This window comes from Brachyistius frenatus, unplaced genomic scaffold (genome assembly GCF_029030835.1).
Source record: "Brachyistius frenatus isolate BFR_SWC_R1_liver_20210118 unplaced genomic scaffold, ASM2903083v1 Contig_9, whole genome shotgun sequence".
Classification (NCBI taxonomy): domain Eukaryota; kingdom Metazoa; phylum Chordata; class Actinopteri; family Embiotocidae; genus Brachyistius; species Brachyistius frenatus.
The window spans coordinates 2963104-2986202 of NW_027210608.1; the positions used below are offsets into that span (position 1 = coordinate 2963104).

Genomic DNA, 23099 nt, shown 5'->3' on the forward strand with positions numbered 1-23099 from the left:
GAAGTGTACAATCTATGATGACATTACATATAGGCTACTGTAGCTTACAGGGGTTTTGACAATTCATAGATCTTTGAATGAACCTTCATTCAAATGCAACAAGACGCACATTTTGGGACATAAGGCACAGGAGGCTAAAGGTGGCGATGACTCAGAAATTTAATAGAAATTACTATGATACTTCCTGGAATTTCTATGAAACTGAGTCATCACTGCCTTTAGGTCTTTCATCATCAATTTTATCTGTCAGAGTACAAAACAGGAGCAGGAAATGACTGCAGATGGAATGTTCAGGTGCAGATAGAAGTAATTACTGTTTTTTAAAAGTTTTTGGTTTGATTCTGTTCAGAAATCCAATGGGAAAGGTGCACACGAAGCTCTTCTCCTGTGCAATTTGCACGCCCACAAACACAGTACTTTTTCAGTGTTTAGTTCTGTTACATTGGTCATGGGGGCCTTAAAACAAGACCAGAATTAGGATTTTCTGAGAATAATGTTTGACCAATTTTGTTTATATACTACAGGGATATATCATTTCCTTTTAAATATTAGTTTGCTGGAAAACATTTGGCTGTACCTGCATCTTAAATGTCTTTGTAACTGACCATAGAACAGGCTACTGCTGTTTATCTAGGCTACTGTTATGTCAGTGAAGTTGTTTTTCTGCTGCATTTGCTCTGAAGTAGGTGTATTCTGGGAGGAATGTGTGATTGGTTGGAATTTACAGATGACCTGTTCAACTGAGAATGGTCATTAGTGTGATGTAAAATACTAACAAGACGTGATGCTTTGTAAACATGGACAGCCTTGCCCGACAGGGACTTGTGGGCCCCTACTGACCCCAGTTCTTGGAACACGCTTAATGTAAACCCACACAACAGTATATAGAGTAAACTAATAAGAATTGTCTACAAGGCAACGTCACAATATTCTGTAGTAATAGCTAATAATCAGTGGTGGAAGAATTATTCAGGTCCTTTACTGAAGTACTGATAACACACTGTGAAAATACTCCACTACAAGTTAAAGTCATGCATTCAAAAGCTTATGTAAAACTCTAGGTAGGTAGGTAGGTAGGTATTTACTTTATTAATCCCCGAGGGGAATTTTTTTCGCTACAGCAGCATACATACAGAAGCAATAAGACAATAATAGAAACAATAGAATAAAATAATAGAATAGAATAGAATAGAATAATATAATGATAGAAAAGCAATAAAATAAAATAGCAGTAAATAGCAGTAAAAAAATATAAATATAAAATATAAAATGCACAGTATATACAGTACATTATATATCTATATATATAATATACAAACAAACCAAGAAACACAGTCAACAGTGTTATTGTACTGTGATGGATTTTGCCAGAGGTGAGTTATTGTACACTATACATCTTGTACATAGCTAAATGTATTTGAAGTATTAAAAGTAAAAGTTCACATTATGCAGTATATGCTACCTGTCAGTATTTTACTGTTATATATGATTGGTCTGAATTGATATAATTGTTGCATTAATGTGCATTTTAGTGTTATAGTTATTTAAGGTTGAGCTAATTTTAACATTACTGTTGGTTCGTTTAATTGACAGTAATGAATCATATTCTATTAGATTATTGTATGTTTGTGTTGTTTCTGTTCAGTAAGAACCCCAAATCTCTAAAAAGTCAACAAGTTCATAAAAAACAATGCATTTTCCAACGAATTATTATTTACATATAAATATATGATATTTATAATAATTTATAATTTAAGTAGGAATATTTTCTCAGCCCATAAAAGAACATATAATCCTTCAGTTTGTAAAAAAAACAAAACAACAACTTAAAATTCAAAATAACCAAATAACGTGTTTTTGACTGGACAGAAACGATATGAAAAATGTAATGTTGAAAGTACAATATTTGCCTCTAAGATTTAGTGGAGCAGAAGTATCAAGTTGCACAAAATGGAAACAGTCAAGAACAAGTGCCGCACTTAAGTACACTGCTGATTACTACGTAGGCTGCAAAGCAGACTAAAACCGACGTCACCTAAATAAACAGTTTGAACACTTGTTTCCCTTCGGAGTTGGTTTTTACTGGAACGGGAAGTGAATGTAACCAAGCAACGCCGTCGTTGTCACGGTAACAGTGCTTGTTGCCGAGGAAGTCTGCGGGAACGTCGGTTTTGGAGCAACAAATCTAAGCCTTAGCAATACTGTCGTTAGTGAATTGACGTACAGTATTTGTTTTAAATATTCATGAGATTTGTAGCGATACCGATTATAAAGCTTTTTTAAAACAAATTTTTTTTTAACGTTCATGGTTAACTGTTTACTTAGGAAACGTTAGTTAAATGGAGCCGGAGCTGACTGTGGGCAAAACCACCATGCCCTCCCGCAAACACGCCAGGGTCAGCGACAGATGGGCGTTCCTCAGCCCCATGGTAAATATCACGTTTTATTTAAAACTATTAAATACTTACGAACTAACATTTACAAGTTGAGCCTGTGGCTCGGTAGTAAAAACAAAAGAAGCCTCGCTACATGTTCATGTTTTATTTAATGCGAGACATTTGACCAATTAGTAAACTATGTTTGCAGATCAACAGCTGCAAGTTGCACCTTACAACAGTCAAATCAGTAGCGCCGGGGCAATGGGAGAAGATGGTGAGTAACCGGAGGACTAGCTGTGTAGTTAGTTATTCAGCACTTACAGTTTTCAGGTTGTGTTCATCATGTTTCTCATTTTATAGACGGGCTCTCAAGGTCTTGAAAAAGAAGCAGACATGAATGCCACTCAAACAATGAACCACTCTCATCCAGGTAGGTTTGACCCACTTACTCACCCCGGTCCTTGTCCCAAGAGGACTCTGTTATTCAGCATCATATTGTTTAATCATGACTGGCCATGGATTCTGTGTTTTACTGTTACTGCACCATGTTATCTGTAGAAAGCAGGTCACATGCGTGCAGCCAGAAAAGACTGGTCCAGACACCACTGGGACCATGTTATACCAGCGACAGCCGCGCAGATTCTCCTGCTCATAATCTGATGCTGCTAGCGGGTGGTGCCACAGTTTCACATGCTGCACAAGCAGCTAGCGACAAACCAAGGAGACCAACCCACAATGCAGGGGCCTCTCACTGCCGTAATGCCTTAAAAATCCCCAAGCCTGCAGGTAAATATGGAAATATCAGTCATGTGGAAACTGGTTTTAATACTGATTTTTACGTCAGTACTCTGCAGACGTGTAGGATTACTTCCCGTGTAATGTACTTGGATGTTGTGTGTATCCTGAATCCAGTTTATACTGTCCATGTCAGGTAGTTCTGCTGGACACAGTCACTATGCTGCTCCTGGTCTTCCCTTCGCCCAGTTGCCTTTTGCATCCAATTTTCAACGAGTTGACTTGGACAGGTACACTTTGTCCTCTCTTTTTTTTTTTTTCCCATCATATGTGAAGTGTGTCTGTTGTGGCCCAACATTATGGTTTAGCTGATAGTCCCTTTAAAACCAGTCATATGTTTGACCTATCAAAAGTCTTAGCTTTTCTATGTAGCTTTACTTACAATGTCTTTCATATTCTTGTGTCCTCCGTGTCATTGAGTTTTATTGACTCATTGACCTTCACAGTATTTGCAGTAGGAATAATGACAGGGTCAGCTAGAATGGCAAGTGCTTCATATTGCCACCAGGGAGCAGCAAAGTCTCTCTAAATCCCCACCCATGTCTTCAATGAGCAGTTATGCTGACAATAATTTGCCTGTGATGGACTAAGACGAATTTACTCAATCAACATGTATAGTGAGATACTAATCATTACAATAATGTGAAACCCAGGTTTGATTTCATGAAAATGATTGATAAAATGTACATTATGAAGCCTAAATCTTACAAAATGCTTTTCTTTTCTTTCTTTTTTTCAATTATCCAGCCGCCATTTGGAGGAATGTCCCCAGTTGGGCTTCATAGAAGAACTGCAACTTCTCAACCTGCAGCACAATCAAATCACAAGGATCCAGCATTTGTCACGTCTGCAACAGCTTGTTTTCCTGAATTTGCACGACAATCACATCTCCAACATGACTGGCCTTGAAGTTCTGAGGTCTCTTCGGATACTCATGCTGGGGAAGAACAGGTGAGTTGTCACAACAGGAGTCACAAACAAACCAGTGTCAGAATAGTCTGAACTGTGTCTGTTACATGTCACAGTTTATTTCTACTTGTGCAGCATAAAGGGTCAAATATGGACATTAAGTAGCTTTATTGTTCTTTAATCCAACATCTTTAATGGAGGTTTGCATTTCTACGGTGGTCAGAAATATCGTGTTGAAGTGTAAATTTCACTTCTTGGTTGTTCAAGAAATCCTTTTGTTTACATTTAGGGTTTTTATCCATTTTCTCCACGAGATGCTGCTTAAACGTTGAGTTTCAGAGAGGAATGCTTTCAGATCCCAGTTATCCAAAAAAACATTAATCTCAGTATAATTTTTGTTTCAGCAGGAAGAGGATTGAAGTCCCAGTTTTGTGAATGACATTAAGATCTTACAGCTGAACTCTGGCATTTGTTCCACTTTCTGTCAAACATGACATTCGTCTTTTTAGACCTGCGGTATGTCTGAGGTCATGTAAAGTTACTGGAGGGTGAAGAATCCCACCGATTTAGCCACTGGCCTTTTCAAAGAGACTGCAGGCTTTTATCCTTCAGTGTCATTTGATCTAAATCCATATGGACAGTCCTGAACAATGCATCACTGTATACTACTGTGTGTTCAGTTTCCTGGGGAAATGTAACCCTTCAATGTGTTTGCCGGCCAGTCGTCTGTCTTCTGTTTGGTACCTGTTTAATAAAACTTCCCATTCAAGAATAAACAAAAATGTGTTATTAATTGTTGATGTGCTTTGTGAGAAAATTTGTTTTATGTACATTTCATGTTGTATTTTACATTTTATTTCTCCTTCTTCCTGATACTTCTCAGAGTTCAGAAGATATGCTGCCTGGAAAGCCTGTCCAAACTGAATATCCTGGATTTGCATGACAATCAGGTACTGTTCCCTCACCTGCTCTCACACCTACACAGCATGTGTGTATTTAATAATTCAGCTGTATTAATGCTGTAAATGCAGATCATGATCTGAGGCAGGAGTTGATGCTGGAGTGAATCGGACATGACAGCAGGAGACCACGCATGAGAGTTCATGTCTTCATGCTCATTTGAAACCTTTTATCACAGCCCACTGGCTTATGAAATGATGCACATTCAGGGCAGACATCGTAGCCAAACTCTACGCCTGTTACTGGCTGACAGCTTGGAAAATATTAACTTTATTTTTGTAAATTGAATTTCCGAAACAGTATTAGGAACAAATAAGTCATGTGTTGCATTCTCTTTCATCATTCTATTGAAATTTCTTCTTGGAGCCAGATGTCCGATGGGTGTTTTTAGGGACTTAACGTCAGCATTTGTGTTAGTTCCCAGCACTCTCACAGAACAAAGAATCGAAAACCATCACAAGCTCTTGTCTAGGGTCTACTCCCACATTCATTTCCTCTGTGGCCCTCGCGTAATTTCTTCAACAGGCCCAACTGTTTCTGTGTTTTCAGCATTGGGAAAGGTTTGACGCTGTCACACATGATAGTGTTCTGCAATTAATTTGTGTCTAAATATGTTATTGAGCGCTATTTGTTCAGCCTCCAGAATAGAGCCTTCCCTCACTGATATTAAAAGCCTGAGAAATCAAATGATGTCGGATGAGAAAGGAAGATAGAATAGAAAAGCCTAACCTTGGTCAAATTAGTGTTTTGCCAGCATGCCGCCTACACACCTCCTCAGAGAGCTACTCCAGACCTCTGGTAAGACTCCTTCCCTTTCTGGTGTTGGCTGGTCTTTACATGAGCATGCATCCAAATTACTATTCAATGACTGCTGCAGTGTTTTGTTATATTTCCCAGCAGAGGATGCTTTGTTGCCTCAATCACAGCCAACTTTGTGTTTCCTAACTACATCTCAACAATTTTAACACTTTTTAAAATGTCACAATTGAATGAGTGACTTTAGAATGAATTAGTAAATCGACTCTTTTGTACTGTCCTTGTTGGTCAATGAGAGCACATTGCATTCAGAGGCAGCCGTTTGTTGGCAGACGTCTATTCTGAAGCAGATGATGAATCTATTATTCTTACCAGGCCAGGTTGCCTTTCAATGACTGACCTCGAAGTTTCCTGTTTTGTTCATTCAAATAACTGCTTAATCACTTTTATTCAACATTTTCCAAACTCACCAGAGATCTGACCACCCACATGCAAGTTGAATTGGAGCACAATAGATGATATAAGATAATGAAGTGAGTGAAATGAGATTGTTGTTTAGTCATTGTTGGTCACATAGCAAAAGCTGCTTGCCCTCTTTCTTTTTGTGTGCATGCTTTAACCGTGAGCCGCACATCACGGTCATCCTTTCTTCCTCCCATCCTCGAGCAGGGGACTCGATCATTGTACCCAGTTGTTTCTATAGCAGGATGTTGTTTCATCTCCAGTTCAAAAAGGAGATATTCTCCCCGGGAGTGTGCATCCAGCCCACGCTCAGTCTCAGTGACCAAGTGTCTGGGTTACAATGTGACCCGACATTGCTGAATTGTTCAGTTAGGCTGCGATGTCTTCCACATGAGCAATTTGCCTTAAACACTCTCAGGAAGTAGCTAAGATTGCCCTGCAGGGTCTGTGACATGAAGAAAAAGCATTACCCAGTTAGAGAAGTTGGCTGCGCTCATGGCTGTGGTAGGAAAAGTATCGCTCCGACAAATCAAGATGATGATTTTAATGAAGTTTGACTCAGTGTGTCATGTTTGTTTGGCATATCACTCTGGGACAGGGTGAAGTTGGGACAGGGAGCCCTCACATTCATGCTACGATGAAAGATACCTGTGACACTTGTGTTGGTGCGTGCTTTGTGTTTTTTACAAGGAACATGCCAAGAGCCAAGATCCGGTCTAATGTCCTGCCTCTGAAGCAATGTTTTATATTTAAAATTTTTTATCATAGACACAACAGATATATTATATTATAATACTGCCATTTTTGTCCTTCCTTTGTGACAAATTAAATCTTACTAGAGACTGCAAGACTAAACACCTTAAAATTGCGATCTCGATTCATGCTTCCCTGTGATCTCATTTCTAAATGACAATAATCCTGAAGCATTTTCTTCTGGGACACAAGCTGCGTCAAAACAAGCACTTCTACCTTCTCCCACAAATGACAATGCGGCGTCACTTATTGTGATACAGAGCAGCAGAAACCTGCAGGAAGGGATACAAACCCAGTAAGAGAGAGTAAGAGACACCGGTGAAAAGAAAATATACAAAAAAATATACTTGTTCAAGTGTTGTGTTTGAGAAGACTGAAGTTAAAAACCAGAGCGATTACTTTCTGTAGTCTAAAGTCAGTGTGATGGTCCTGTATCAGGTACCATTATATTATTTTTGTATCAGGCAAATGAGTGCAATAAATCATCATAATATTATGATCGTGCAGCTCTACTGGAAGCACAGTAATGGGTGAACTGCTTGTGCATATTCTGGATCGTGAACTCCTCCACTCGACAGCAACTAATTCATGGTGTGTAACACAAGACTCAAATATTTTAAAATCAGGTTATCCAAACTGTACTTCAGCATGTACAGAGATACAATGTCTGTGCTCGCTGACAGGTGCCTGTCCTGTGTAGATCAGGGACACAAAGTCTGTGATAATTCACGTTTTGTGTTCATCTTAATGTATTCAGGGGCAACTCCCTTGGCATCTAACTGTAATCCTCGATATATGAACCGGAATTCTTTGAATCACACCCCTGCCGGTCTAATCTTTTAGGCACCATTGTTCTCTTATATTTTGTGTTGACTGAAGGTTTTCATGCTACCTCAACACAGCTATTGTGGCGGCCTTTAAATACAGCGCGATGATCTCACGTATCCATCACCAGATAAAACCCCTTAATGGTAGTGTTTTGGTAGAGGGTGGGATGCACTCGGTTTAGTGTCGCTTTCTTTTACCATGCTGCCACCTGTATATGCACACACACACTGCTAGCACTGTTGGACAACGGCCACAGACACATCTTTAGTTAGAGCTGGTATACATTAATAGTATTTAATCATATCATACAACATACAACTGACCAGTTAGCTGAAGTTTGACTGCCTCTCTGTATACTCTGCCTTAGTGAAATATTGGTTCTAGTTGTCTTGGTTGACAGTGTGCCAGACAGACTCTCTAGATCAGAAACATTACTGCAGTAATGACACGATACATCATGTTTCTCTGCTTTAAATCATGTTTGCTTGTTGTTTTTAACTGTGTGTTAGATATACAATTAGTAATGTACAAAGTACCAGAGTGAGATACTGGTTAACAGATTGGCATTGCTTGCTTTTTGTTTCTAGAAACATCCCTCATCATGACTGCATTTTATGAACATTGTCAGAGTGTGCACATTACTCTCTGCACATTACTAATTCTATTGTAATTAACTCTTGTCTGGACTCCCTGTAGGTTTTCTTACATGAACCTGAATGTCTCACACCATCTGGAAGTGGCAAACTAACGAGACCAAAGACCAGAATCGTTTGCAAAACCGCCTTCAGATCTTTTTAGAGCAGAGTTGCTGAGTAAAATGACTTATTACTGCTTTACAGGGCTAAATTTCACATTTGAACCACAGGAATCTTTTGGTTTTCTGTTTTGACATAATCCTCAATCTCCTGATGCCCTTCTGACCTTTCCCTTACATGTACAGTGTGCAATATAGGGCGCAAACACACCAGCACACAGGAACAGCCACTGGGGATTCTTCTGAAGTATTTAAAATGTCACTCTGACAGGGGCTCCCTATTCTCTCCCAGACATAGAGGTAAAGAAGGGAGGGTAAGATTTCACCATTGACTGACCCTTAGCAAGTTCTTTGTCATCCTAATGTGGAAGGTCAGATAGGAGTCATGGATTAATGTAACTGAATGAAAATCAGTAGTTTAAGATGGTCAGTAGTGATACAGTTTGTTGCTATAATAGTTTGTTCTGAGGTACATAAGAGTGACTTTCTTTAGCAGTTCACAGGATAAAGAATTCTAAAAAGCTGTGAACCATCTGATGATCTTTAAATACATCCCTTGCATGTAAGAGTAATCACTGAATTTGGACATATTAAGTCTGCTACACTCGCTCATCCCTCTTCCCTCTGTGCCTCCGTGTATCTGTAGAATTTGATTATCTTTATTGCTGTTTTACATATTTTTTTAATCCAGATCCACAGGATAGAAAACGTGACTCATCTGGGCGAGCTGCAAGTATTGAACCTGGCAGGAAACAGCATCTCCAGAGTGGAAAACCTGCAGGGCCTGGTCGCTTTGACTGAACTCAACCTACGGCACAACTGCATCTCTACTGTGGTGAGGGGCCTCTTTTCTAATTAGACACAGCTACAAGTGTTTTTTCACTGCATGTTTAATATGCTACAAAGGCAACAATACCACCTTTTTCTCAGTGATGTCAATTTCAACCAAGACTGAAGCTTTTGCCCTTCCCCTCTGTGGAGCACTCGATTCTTTTCTTTGTTTCCATCCTTTATTACTGTGATTTTTCAAAACTCCTGCGACTCCCACTGACAATACACAGTATTGTTTCTGCATTTTGATGAGCAAACAAACACACACACACATCAACTCGCACAACTGTTAGGAAAATGCTCCTCGTAGCATGCTCGTAGAGGACTTCACTTTTATGTTAATGTCACTCCTTTTGGACCAGAGTTACTGTTCACATGTCGTCGTTTTTACAGTCTCAAAATAAGAAACACAAATGACATCAAAAGAATCTTTGAGTAAGTCTGTGGTGAAATGTATCTCGGCGGTGTTACCTAGGGAGACGTAGCTCATTAACCACAACCTCCCACCGACTTTGTGGCACAGTGAAAGAGAAACTGGATATTCTATACACGGAAATTTACTCCCCTTGGTTTCTATAGTTTTAATCTGATAAACAGAACAGTGCATGCCAATGCAGGCCCCATCATTTGTATGCAAATCCTTAAGCCCTTTCCTGCTTTTAGTGGTAGAAAATAAAAAGAGGGCCCAACATTGTGTATCAACTGAAAGCCCTTCCCATCACTCTCCATATCCTCTGCCTGCAAGTCCTGATCAAGAACCACATCCAGTCCTAATGATCAGATGTAAAGTTTTATCTGAGACACAGGAGAGGGAAAATGCTACCCCTCAACAGTTTCTCCAGCCTCTGTCATTAGCGGTGCTCGGTGCCAACTGCTTATATCAGGTGCAAAGAAAATAACTATCCTCCAGGTGCTTAGGTTTTTCCCTTGTATGAAAGGAAAGGCAGATAAAAAGTAAAGTTCAGCACAAGAAGAGAAGGCTGCCATTAACTTTATAAACAAGTTTTAGACTTGATTATATATTGGACTCAGTCTACCATTACATACAGTATCTAATATTCATACTCTATGTTTATGTGAATGATTTTAAGGTCCCATATTTTACACTTTTCCGGTGCAGTTTTGATATCCCTGAGAAGATATCTGAATGGTTTTAAATCCCAAAACCATCTAAATATAGTCTTACATCTCCTCTTTTAAGCTTCTCTCTGGAGCGCTACAAAGAACTGGCTATTTTGTGTCTGTGTCTTTAAGGAGCCTTGATACCCATGGCCCTCTTTTCTGAGTGACACACTCGGCTAACCACAGGTTTTCCTCATGCTTGTAACTTCCTAGCTCCGTCTTTACTTCCTCCTAAAAGGTTGTGACATCACAAATGTATGGAAGTTCAAAGCTAGATGCTAAATTGGATTAGCCGGGGGGGTACACACTCTAAACTCCACAACTGATCTCTAAACCTATCCCTCATTTTAATCCTAACCCTTCCACAATGCAACAATCACAGGCAGAGCATCCTTCCCGGTGATCCAATTAACACCAGCCTTTGGTCAAATAGCAGTGTCTGAGTATGTGCTGTGTGTGTTTCACCAAGGACTGAGTGTTTCGACACATTTACAGTATTTGTGCAACACCTAGACCTACTTTATCATGGAAATCTGAATTGATACAATATGGGACCTTTAAGAAGGCGTAGGTGTGCATCTAGACATGTCGTATACTCATATACTGTATGTTTAAATTATTTCATTCAGTCAGTTTTGACTTGGTAAATTCTACTGCAACTGTCTAAGTCTTGTTTTCCACAATTTGTCTTCATCGTTTCTACTTACATCCATTGTGTTTTTATTCTGTCACACTGTAATGCTTAATACAAAATAACAGATAACACATTGCCATTTTTGAAAAGGTTTGCTATTTACACTCGCTCTCAGGTGGGTCTTTTTCATTGTGAAATCCTGTGGCGGGCGGTAAGTGATGCATTTTATATCTCTGGCAGCAGGAAGGACGGCTTGTTTGGAAGAGAAGAGCAGTCAGCATTAGCAATGATAAAACACAAAGCAAAACGGCATCTCCCAGAGGCAGGCTGGCTTTATGGATTAGCAGGAGAAGGGCTTGTCTTCTCGTGAGCCTATTGAGCCAAACGGCATCAAAACGGTAAATGTAAAAAAAAAGAAGTCTGTAATGCTCTTTGATAGGTTTAATGTAGATTAATTAGCTCAGTAGAGTGTGTATGTGGGTGTTAGGTTAGTCCTGCTTTTTGTATGCTGTCACATTTTTTGGCCGAGAGGATCTGCTGTATGTGGATGAACAAACAGTTTGTTTTAAAGTGCTTTGGCAAACATTCAAATTACATCTAGAACATCCCAAAAAAATGGGTCACTTAACAGTAACAGCAATAATGAGTAATGTCCATGTTGTTTAAATATGAACGAGAACATGGAAACTTTGAGAGTTTCTTGACTTCTTAACTTAAAATCCTTTTGATTGACAGGTGACCTCTGTGAAGTGCCGTGCAGGAACAACAACACTTCAGGCCACAACATCTGTAATTGTAGAGTATAATAGCAGAGGGCAGATGTGTGCCACAAAACCTTAGAGCTTACAGCTGTAGAAACCCCCTCAACATTCGCATGCACCTGTGTGTGTTTGAGCAGCTTTCATGCTCCTTTGTGGTGTGTGTTGTTGCATGCAAAGGAGGTAGCAGTGATGAGAGGCGTTTTTCTGTGTTTGTGGAGTAATGCCTCTGCAGGAGCTCAGGGTGAGTGTGAAAAATGAAGACACGCAAGCTGTCAGTGAGAAGAGGGTGGAGCCGGCATAAAGAGGTGAAGGCACGGGCAAGGCAGACACATAAATACACACCCGCAGGACGTAGAGACACACACACACCCACCCACACACACCCACACACCCACCCACACACACACACACACACACACACACACACACACACACACACACACACACACACACACACACACACACACACACACACACACACACACACACACACACACACACACACACACACACACACACACACACACACACACACACACACACACACACACACAGCTGTACCCAGCATCACAACAGATCCCGTCCGCTGATTGGTTCTGATCAATCAGGTTTTCTGTAAAGGGCACCACATTGGTGGGTGATTGTTATGCAGCTCATCAGCTCAGTGATGACATCATTCTGTCTGAGACAGGGCTGCTATATTTAGTCGCAGACAGTGTGCAGAGGCTGCTGCCTCACTAGCATTCATACAGAGGCTGACATAGACAGAGACTCTGGGCATGTAATGGATGGTCAGCATTAACTAGCACTGGATAGCATGACTTGCGTTTAAAAGAAAAAAAGAATGAAAACCCGCCTCTATATCCTTGTGGAGTACGATTACATAGCCAATATAGATGCAAACATGCTAATAGACATCTTGCTGATACCCGAGCTGCACCACGAAGTCTAAACTCACTTCACAAGGTGGGAATGTTATTGCAATGGTAGGATCTTACTGTGAAAGCTTGTCACCAGCCTGAAGAAGCTGAGGCATGAGCAGTAATTGTTCCCTTTGTTGGTGGTTGTTTGTGTGTGTTATGATGTGTCTGCTTACGTGAGCCTGGCAACAGGAAAGTACCTGCATACAGCTTATTAGTGTTGTGCCAGATATACTGGATTCTATATTTGAAAGACTAAATAAACTAATAAATCATGAAAACAGAAGAACTCCAGATCCAGTAAATGAGTACAAAATGTTCACAGATTTACAGGTACAGTTGTTTCATTATATCAATAGATACTCATACGGTATGATAAGACACAAGTGGTAGCACAAAGTTAGGTAACAGTGTCCTATATCTATTGTATATCGTTGTGTGGGTTGTGGGGATTTTCTACATGATGAGCCTCTACTGCACTGCTCTCTGCAGAGGAGCTAACATGGGCTGAAACCTTTCTTTGAACAGAGACTGGCAGCAAAGCTGAGGGAGGCTGCGAGGCGTTGGCTGCAATATGCGTGGATGCTGACGCAGCTCATTCAGACTGCTGCTGGGAGTGTCCTCTTTGCGTCCAGCATGAGCAACAGTGGCCACACACACACACACACACACACACACACACACACACACACACACACACACACACACACACACACACACACACACACACACACACACACACACACACACACACACACACACACACACACACACACACACACACACACACACACACACACACACACACACACACACAGGGACGTTGATACTACTGAACGTGATTACCCCTACACTGCCATCTGATTAGTAGATGTGGTTTTGACATTGCCTTTGTCCCCATGCATCTAATTCAGCATGCCAGCTGGCCAGCTGCTGCTCCTCCCCCCCCCCCCCCCCGACTAAATTCTGCATTGATTTTGATGCTGAGCTCGCCCGATGGTAAAACAGTTCCACCATCCCAGTCAGCTTCTGTTCAATTCACTCCAGCTATTGTTCTTGTGTGATGAGGTGCAGTACCAGAGCTAGCTGCTTGCTATGTGTGCGCCTGGATGTTTGTGTTCCAGTGAGCATTTCATGTTAGCCTCCTGCAGCAGGGGATCTCTGCATTAGCGCAGCACACTCTCCACTCTCCCTCCCCTCCCCCTTTACTCCTCATGCTCTCTCTCTCACACACACACTCTCTCTCTCTCGCCCCTCCTCTCCATGTGCAGACAAGGCAGCATGCTGTATATGTGTGTGTGTGTGTGTGTGTGTGTGTGTGTGTGTGTGTGTGTGTGTGCGTGTGTGTGGGTGCATGCGCAGGGTTGGATGAGGATGCTGTATGCTGGAGCTGAGCGCTGCAAGGTGACTGAGGGAATGGAGAGGGATACCGAGCTCTGACGACAGTGACGATGCAGTGCCCTCTTCCCGAGCACCTTCGCCTCTTCACATCCCTCCATCTCTCTGTCTTCCCTCTCCCTCTTTCTTTTTCTAGACTGAGGTGGACCGCCTGCCCTGCTTGCAGCGCATCTTTCTCAGCTGCAACAACATCACCAGGTAAGAGCTCGTATCGCTTAACTCCCTCCTCCCCACGGGGCAGGGAGAGGGATGGTGGCCGGACTGTGCCACGTCCCCTCTCATGTCTCTCGGCAGCTCCTGGCCAACGGGCAGAACACACACGAACACACGCAGGCACACACACACGCACACGCACACACGCACACACACACACACACACACACACACACACACACACACACACACACACACACACACACACACACACACACACACACACACACACACACACACACACACACACGAACACACACACAGTTGTGCTGTGAGCAGTTTCTGTAACCTAGAAAACAGCAACCTTGTGTGTTCTTTATTGCCACTATTTAACATACTGTGACCTAAGAAAAGGGTGTGAGAATCCATTAAAGTTATTTAGGCAGCAGAGAAGCAGGCTGAGGGAATGTATTAATAGTATTAATGACAGATGTGAAGGTTGAATGAATTCAGCATAGCTGGGTGAGGGTGTGTAGGATGAATGACAGGTGTGTTTTGTGTCTTGGTGCAAACGCCACCAACCTGCTTTACACACTTTTTCCAATATCTGTTCTGTGTTTTTTCCTACGTTTCTTCCTCTCTGGGCAAATCAAATCAAGATGTCAGAGAGTTAACTCGTTCAAGCAGCATAGCCTCCCCACTGAATGAGGATGCTTTAACGCTGCTGTGTGTTCAGCCAGATGTGGGGCCTGTATGTGGGGTGGGACAGTGTCCATTCGCCTCCTCGACCACAGTCACCTTCACCTTGTGATAGATGCGACCTGATGTTTCAAGCTAGCCCAGCTGTATGAGTCAGTGCCTGAAACACAGTCACAGAAAGAATCATGACCAAGTAAAGGCAACAAATAATCAGTGTGTATTATCCTCTATACTTTACAGACTGACATCTAGCTCCAAGTATAGTATTTATTTAACTAATTATCATAATTTGGACTCATATAATTCCTTTTCTGTCTGCAGTATTCTACTTCTCCAAAAGGTATTTTAATTAAAACGACACATCTGATTGTATGCTAATAATAGCAGCATGGAAACCTGGTATGGGAAACTGTTAAATGCTGATAGGAGAGCAGTTGTGCTCTGTTGCTAGGTAGAGAGGCAAAACCACACTCATTTACTTGGCGCTGGCCGTTTACCCAGAAGAGCTTCATGGTGAAAAAAAAAAAATCCCTCAGGAATGTCTGCAAATATTAATTTTAGTCTTCCTAATATTGCATTTTCAATGAAACCTCCCGGAATGAAGAAGGGAAACAGGAGCAAAGCAGAAGTAGGAATGATGTGCAGAGATTGTAGTGCTTGTAGAGATGAAGTTGGAAGCTGCACAGTTTTCAGCCACACCCCACTCTGTGCACACAGCTCACGAGTAGCTCAGATATTCACTTCTTATTGGATCTTCGGTAGAAGCCAGGCACCGGTGATGAATATTGTAACAGTACCCTATGAGAGTAATACACCAATTATGCAGAATGTGTTATCTGAAGTCAACCTCCCTCTTTATTGTTAGGATTTATTTATCTCTATTTTAAGTTTTTATATGGAGCAGATTTATAACAAATAACAATGGCTATGTCTACTGAATATATTAGACCCATAACAATGTTAGATTGCCAGACCATACCACTATCTCCATAAACCTAGTCGGATTAAGTTTTCAAATTACTTTCATTTGAATTGTGAAAATTGTCCTTGTAACAGTGTTCACAACTGGTTGTACTTGCTTCAACAGTTCACCAGAGGATATTATCTGACCCTCTTTCGCGTTCACAGAAACCTCTGGCTGGGATGTGGAGTGGATCCATGTGTATTTCCAGGCGAATGATTCATCAAACTTATTCTCACAAATTAGCGATGATAGAATGTCTCCTTTTTGCCACAGGCTGATATCTACAGTGTAGCAGATTTTTCCCTCCTCATTCCCCCCTGAGTAATGTCAGGCTGCCAGAGTACCTGCTAAATTGCCAGTTTATCATTGCTTGTCAATACAAGCTGAGGTGAATGGTTTCAGAGTTAACACATAGATGGCGAGGTTGTCTTGACTTACCTGGCGGTTACCTCTCAATGCGAGGTCATCATTCCTTTGTGTTATTGTAAAGCAGCGAGTGTAACTTGTCTTCGTGCTGAAAACGTTCATGCTTTATGCTTTGCTTAAACTAATGCGCTCATTCAAAATGTTGTCTCTCTGTTTCCAGTGTCGATCAGCTAGCCTGCCTTGGAGAGTCGCGCAGCCTTTCCGAACTCACCCTGGATGGGAATCCCGTAGCCCTGGAGACATGGTACAAGCAGGCCGTCCTGCGCTGTGTGCTTCATCTGAGACAGCTGGACATGAAGCGCATCACAGTAAGATTCAGCTGTTTAACTTTGTGTTTACAAGAGATGAATAGGCCACCGGCTAAATGCTATGAAATATGGCTGCGGCTGCTAAGTTTCTAAGATTTAATTTATTTGCCATTCAGATTTTTTTTTCATGTTTCAACATCATGTGAGGGTTTTTATTAGGCTGTATTTATTTCATCAACATAGATGCACAAAGGATTGAAGGCAGCAAAGAATCAAAGGAAACTTTGGTCCATGTAAGAAGAGGATGACTCAGACAATTATTACCACAACTCACTGCTACACTGCGCTTCACATTCATACAAGCCATGCCATATTATGACATGTTCAGCGAATGGTCCAAAACTTTATGTTGCTCTCTCAACACATGTTCCTGACAACATTGTACATGTTGATTCTTGAGAGTGACTCTGTCTTGACATTCACTTTATTGTGAGTACAGTTCCCACACAGTGTCTCATTCACTTGTTCTCTGAACTAAGCATTTATAATACACATAATCTAAATACAATCTAACAAAATTGATATAATTTGTACACTGTGCCAACAATGTGCTAGGTGAAATATCAGTATGCTTTTAGAAGCTGTCAAGCAGGGAGCACCCAGGTCTGAGCTTGTACTGTTCAAGGAATCTGTAAGTCACACACACCTTGCCCTCAAAACATACTGCTGATACGGTGAAAAAACCCTCCAATTTCAACAATTTATTTCAAGTTTTTACTTGAATTTTAAGGCACATGTGGTCCTTAACAGGTTTCAGGTTCAGCAAGTTTCATGATCTGCAGGATTTCATTAAACCTTTTCTGACACAGTCCGGCCCACGGCTGCCAGTCCTGGGAGCAACGCTGCTGTTTTATTTTTTTAGAGAGGTTGCATTTAGGAGATGCAAAATATTTACATGACAACGGAAATGTCAGCATTAAAATTGTATCATGATATTGCTCAGGGGGAAAACCTTGTATTTGCTAATGAAGGTCTAGATTTCTCCTCCAAATGATTTGGAATAACGCCCTACCCTCCGGTGCACTATGCTGTCACTTTGCTGTCAAAATATACGTCTCACTGCTTGTAGGTTGGCTATTATTTATGAATGAAGCTCGAGTTAACACTACAAATGAGGAGAAAGTTCAAGCAACACACATAAAATAGACTGGAGCTTCAGTTCTCGATGAAATATATAATCGGTTGGCTTGGATTAATTGTTAATAAAACACAGTGTATGTGATTGGATTATTTACCTGTAAATACATTTAATATGGCACATAGAGCTTCTTTAAAGCCAACTATTATGTTTCCAGGCAAAAATTTCATTATGTTTGAAATGTTTTGCCTTCAAAGTTGGAGTAATTAATGTAGTTGACTGAATGCTCATCGGCCAAATAAATAACTTAATAGACTTTGTGGCAACAGCCCAAACAACGACTGTGTTGCTGCTGAAAAATAACACTCTTTGCAATCAGTAAGCCTGATTAGTTTAAAAGAGAACTGCTTATGTACTTTGGTATTAACAGCTGTTTGTTTGTTTTTTTAGCACAGAATTAGTGCAATATAGTGACATTCAGGTCTAGGATCCCGATCTTTCTCCACTGGCTGAAATCACTGACTTGACTCAGGCTAGCATTTTTACTCTGTTGATCAGAGTGAAGCGTCATCCTCGCTAGCTGAATATCCCCCTGCTCTTAGCCGGCACACTCAGATTGTGTTGTCGGCGTTGCATTCTGGGAGTTTTGGCTTCCCCCAACAGCTGGGCTCAGTTTATCTGAGACTGAAAATCAGACAGATAATCCTGTGATGCAGCCGGCTGGTGTGAGAATTTCTCTGAGCCTCCATAGTGGTCGGTTTCTGTTGTAGAGAGCTGTTTCCCTGACAGCGTCTTTTGTGGTTCCCCTATCTCTTGAATAATTCAGAACTCATGAATGGAGCGACACTCTGATTGCACGAGCTATCTTTTTCAGGACGAGGATCGGCGCATGGCAGGTGTACAGGCTCGAAAAGAGGAGGAGAAGAAGAGGGAGAGTCACAAGCAGACCATTCATAAGGTACCACGCTGATCCGATTTGCTGTTGTCGTCTTTGTCTGTGTGGGTTTAGTGCTTACATTTAGAGCACATCCACATTATGGACTACATTTCAGACGGTAGATTAACAAGTGTTCACTGAACGCAGTGCAGCCTTTCTCTTAAACTGGATGTTGTATGGTTCGGAAGAGCATGATAGTGGGGAAGGTTCAAACTACTGAATGCAGCTTTGATAACATCAAGCATTTTAGCATTCAGAAAACACCACATATTAATTAGTGAAGAGCTCTGATTTGTGTTTTACTCATCTGCTGAATGTTGCGTATTGTTTAAATACAAAACACATTACAGTATCAGGACATTGAAATGATTAAAGATTCAGAGTTAAGTGTGTATTTGGACAGCAACCAACCTCCTTGGCATCTCTTTTTCTTTCTTTTTGTTCAGCTTGCCCGTCAAAACTAAACCAGCTCCCTCCAACTACATATCACTCACAACTTTAGTCTTTGCTGAAATTACAGTCTAGAAACCTTATTTGCATTAAGGTTTGCTCAGCCACTCTACATCCAAGCCATCCCACCAAGCCAATCAGCCAAGTGCGATCACATTGAAGTAGTTCCAACAATGGCAGCAGTGGTCGAGTTTTGATGCACAAATGACTATGTATGATGGTCAATGCCGATTGGTTAAAGGATGCAACAAGGGAAAACAATCCTCAATGGAACGTGACCAGACCGTCACGTGGTGAATCTAAGTCTGATAATAGCAGGCTGCATCAAACCAAATTAAACATGAAAGCTTAAAGATATTAAGGTAATATGTAGGATGTTTTCCTCCAACTTTGTCCCTTCTTTTTATGCGTCTTCTAACTTATGTGTCTTGGGATTGATGAGTCTGCTTTAGTCGGTCATTAAATACACTTTTCGGATGCTTTATGGACTGTAATTTTTCTACATGCTACAACAGCCCTTTGGGATGGGGGAGTCCACTGTCCACATGGGTACTGTATTTGTAAATCAGTCCATAAATTATACATTATTTCTTTAACTGATCTAAGATGCTGTGTCTTGCACATGCATCTGCGTTGCAGTAAATGTAATCTTGTGCATATGCCAAAGCTCCTGCTGTGAGATGAACTCTGTGCAGAACTCAGTAACCTAACTCTCGCTAATCCCCAGTGTTGAGAAAATGTTATATTGAATGGCGCAGCCTCGGGTTCATGAGGGCGAAGGACTCACTATGAATTGATACTGACTCACCCCTGCATCGAGGAGTGGCACATTCCATAGTCGAGCCTATCGAAACTACAGCTTGGCAAAGAGGGAACAATTGAAATACAGCAGAGAGGCAGGAATCTTCTCTCTGGCGGGGATAGATGTCACTTTTTTCTGCTGCAAGAGCCAAATGAAGTTAAATCACAATGTTGTACTGATGTAACAAAAGCAAATAACTAGAAGTAACACGTGCCTTTACGATATCAGACTTCAGTGAGGTAGTATATCTGCCTCAGTAAAATCAGTGAGTAGTTTCAAAATACACAGTGAGGTTCTATTAGCTGAGTTTCTGCTCCTCTCTGTGTCCTCCTCGGGAGAATTGTCACTTGAAACCCTCTCTGTCTCCACGTGTGTGTATGTGTGTGTGTTCTGTTCACCAAGGAGAAGCGGCGTCTGGCAATCCGTAATGCAGCACAGCAGTGGGAGGGCGTCAGGGCCTCCCTGGAGCTGCCGCCTACAAATGGCACGAAAGAAGAAGTCAGTCCAGAGAACAGCCCGGCTCACAGCCCTGCCCAGACCAGCCCCGCCCAGACCAACGGCCTCGCACAGGAGTCTTCTCCAGATGAACCGAGGTACAAACAAACTCCAATGGTCACTGGTTGATATGACACCAGTGTTTTGTGCGACCTTGGGCTATATTTTAACGATCCAAGCACAGTCTAAAGTGCATGGCTCAAGTGTATGTAGGGTGTGTCTCAATCCACAGATAATCTGAGCGCAAAGGAAGGCGCATGGTTCAAAGGGCTTGTACTTGGTGTCCCAATGAATCGTAGGTGTGTTTTGGGGATATCATGAATTAAATCTATCAGTGTCATCTCCCATTTCTTTTCAAATACAGCTGTGCTTACACCTTGGTGGATTGCTACTATAACGGCAGATTTGTGGACTAGTAGGAAATACTTCTCTGCAGAGGGAACACATCTATTTGTGTGGGTTAGCAGATATCTGCACACAAATATAATCTTTTTATTTTGATTCTGTTGCATTTTTGTGCGCTGCTGTCTGCCTCTGTGTGTGAAACAAGCAGAGTGTACATGTGTTGTGAACACACATACGGTTTCATATTCATCTTAATATGTGCCTTTAAAATAGCAGTAAAATATCTTTGACTTAAAACCAGAATTTTGCTGGTCATACCATTCTGCTAGTTTGATAGACAGCTGATGGAGAAAAAAAATGACATAGTGTGTGTATGTAAGTGAGAGGGAAGCATCTGTGACAGTGAGATGAGTATGTCCATTTCTTTGTAAAATTCTGTGTTGTGTGTGATGCATTTGATTTCTGATCCATCCTGTAATGTGTGTACATTTGTAATTAGAAAGCAAAGACACTATAACATTTATCATTATTTTTGTGAGTCTGGTTATTTTAGAATATTGTTGCATTGTATTTCTGAATCTGAGAGAGCTTTTAAAAGAAAGCTTTTCTCTGTTACTGAGGACTTTTGTTTATTTTTTCATCAGACGCGTAAGTCCAGGTTCAGGACCAGAGCGACCATCAGGGGGAACAGAGAGCAGACTTCGCACCAACAGCCGTCCAAACAGCCCACGAGATCCCAAGTAAGCCAAAAACTTTCTAATGATTTATTCTATCTGTTAGATCAGAGCTTCTCTCTGCACTTGATGATCATACAGTACCACAATGAACTTGCTTCCACCCCCAACTGCTCAAAAGATCTTTTATTAATGCTGTTGGTTGGCTCTTCCTGTCACTGATATTTCTATGCAATGTCTCTGGCAGCTGCTCTTCCCTCATTTCCTTATTAATGGATAGCAGAATGGCCTAGATAAAACATGGAGAGACAATGTAGGAAATTAAGGGGAAAAATACACTAAAAAAATCTCCTTAAAAACTGTCATTGAGGAGCAACATTTTCCCCTAAGATTGTGAAAAATGTATTGCGTTTACAAATTTAGCCGTCTCCTAATCCTACATTAAACCATCATTTTATTTTCATTCATTCCATTTAATTTTGATTTCTCACTGTAACACACACTCAGACAAACAGCGCTGTTGTTCACACTTGGTATGTAAATAACTCCAGGCAATCCCGCATTTGCAGCGATGAAGTTTTCAAGTTATCCATTAAGTTATGCATTGTACATACAGGAAGGCTATTAAGAGCTAAATAAAAGCATAAATAGTTCGACTTGCCTCCTGCTTTCTCTCATACAGACAGATGTTATTCTAGACACATCAGGATGATTACACACCTTTCTTTTGAACAGCAATGGTTGTTTTCTTATTTACTCCTGTTGACACAACTTGTTGATTACTGTATATATTTGAATCTGGGCTCATTTTACATTAAAAAACTGCAAAATTATTCGCTAATTAGGCCTCTATTTTTTAAAAGTGCTCCCAAAATTGTGTAAATGCCCCAACTTTTTAGACAGTGGGAGCAAAAGTTGCCCAGAAATATTTTGTATGTATCCTATACTGTGCAGTGAAACCATCTTGGTAAACTTCTTCAGTTGCTGCAACAGCTGCTGCATCAAGCATGACTTGAAATATTCTTGGGAACACAGTGACCCCTTTATTTTCTGCAGTGACATGGGCATTTGCTGCTCCCGAGCTATGTGAGATCTCAGCTGAAATCAGTACATTCATGTTTGAAATGTCTGAAAACAGTTTTGTCCTTCCAGTGTTTACAACACAATGATGGAAGGGTTAATGTGAACGTAGAGGTCTGATAGCCTCTCCTACTCAGACTGCTCCTTGTCTGGATGAGTTATGGGGGGGAGGACTGAGATGGAAGTTTGGGGCTGTGTCGAGGGATATTATTACATGTTTCAAAGATGGCATGTCCTTCCTGCACCAGGAAATGAAAATATCCCCTGAAGCAAAATGCTTCAATGGAAATGGCTTTCCTTTACAGGGTCTATTGTAACTTCAGTCATGTGGCTTAACAGGTTAGAGTGATGAAGAGGACTTGTGCGATTCAGTCAACCACATTTTTATGATTTGGGAGTTGTCTTACATTGGCTTGTATTGAATGAC

At 41.1% G+C, this 23099-nt stretch overlaps 1 protein-coding gene across 2 annotated transcripts in view; it reads left to right on the forward strand.

The window, feature by feature from the left end:
* The first annotated feature begins 2226 nt into the window (after window positions 1-2226).
* Window positions 2227-23099, forward strand: part of LOC138616215 (leucine-rich repeat-containing protein 49) — a 37145-nt gene continuing 16272 nt past the window's right edge. The window contains exons 1-13 of one of the 2 annotated variants that reach the window (XM_069690362.1): window positions 2227-2429; window positions 2587-2652; window positions 2739-2808; window positions 2937-3164; window positions 3310-3403; window positions 3921-4124; window positions 4966-5032; window positions 9287-9430; window positions 14398-14459; window positions 16664-16811; window positions 18764-18847; window positions 20484-20671; window positions 21563-21658. In XM_069690362.1, the coding sequence (XP_069546463.1) occupies window positions 2340-2429; window positions 2587-2652; window positions 2739-2808; window positions 2937-3164; window positions 3310-3403; window positions 3921-4124; window positions 4966-5032; window positions 9287-9430; window positions 14398-14459; window positions 16664-16811; window positions 18764-18847; window positions 20484-20671; window positions 21563-21658 (1541 nt within the window). In that variant the 5' untranslated portion in view covers window positions 2227-2339. Of the gene's footprint in view, window positions 2430-2586; window positions 2653-2738; window positions 2809-2936; window positions 3165-3309; window positions 3404-3920; window positions 4125-4965; window positions 5033-9286; window positions 9431-14397; window positions 14460-16663; window positions 16812-18763; window positions 18848-20480; window positions 20672-21562; window positions 21659-23099 lie in introns of both variants that reach the window. The other variant, XM_069690361.1, reaches the window with a different exon arrangement.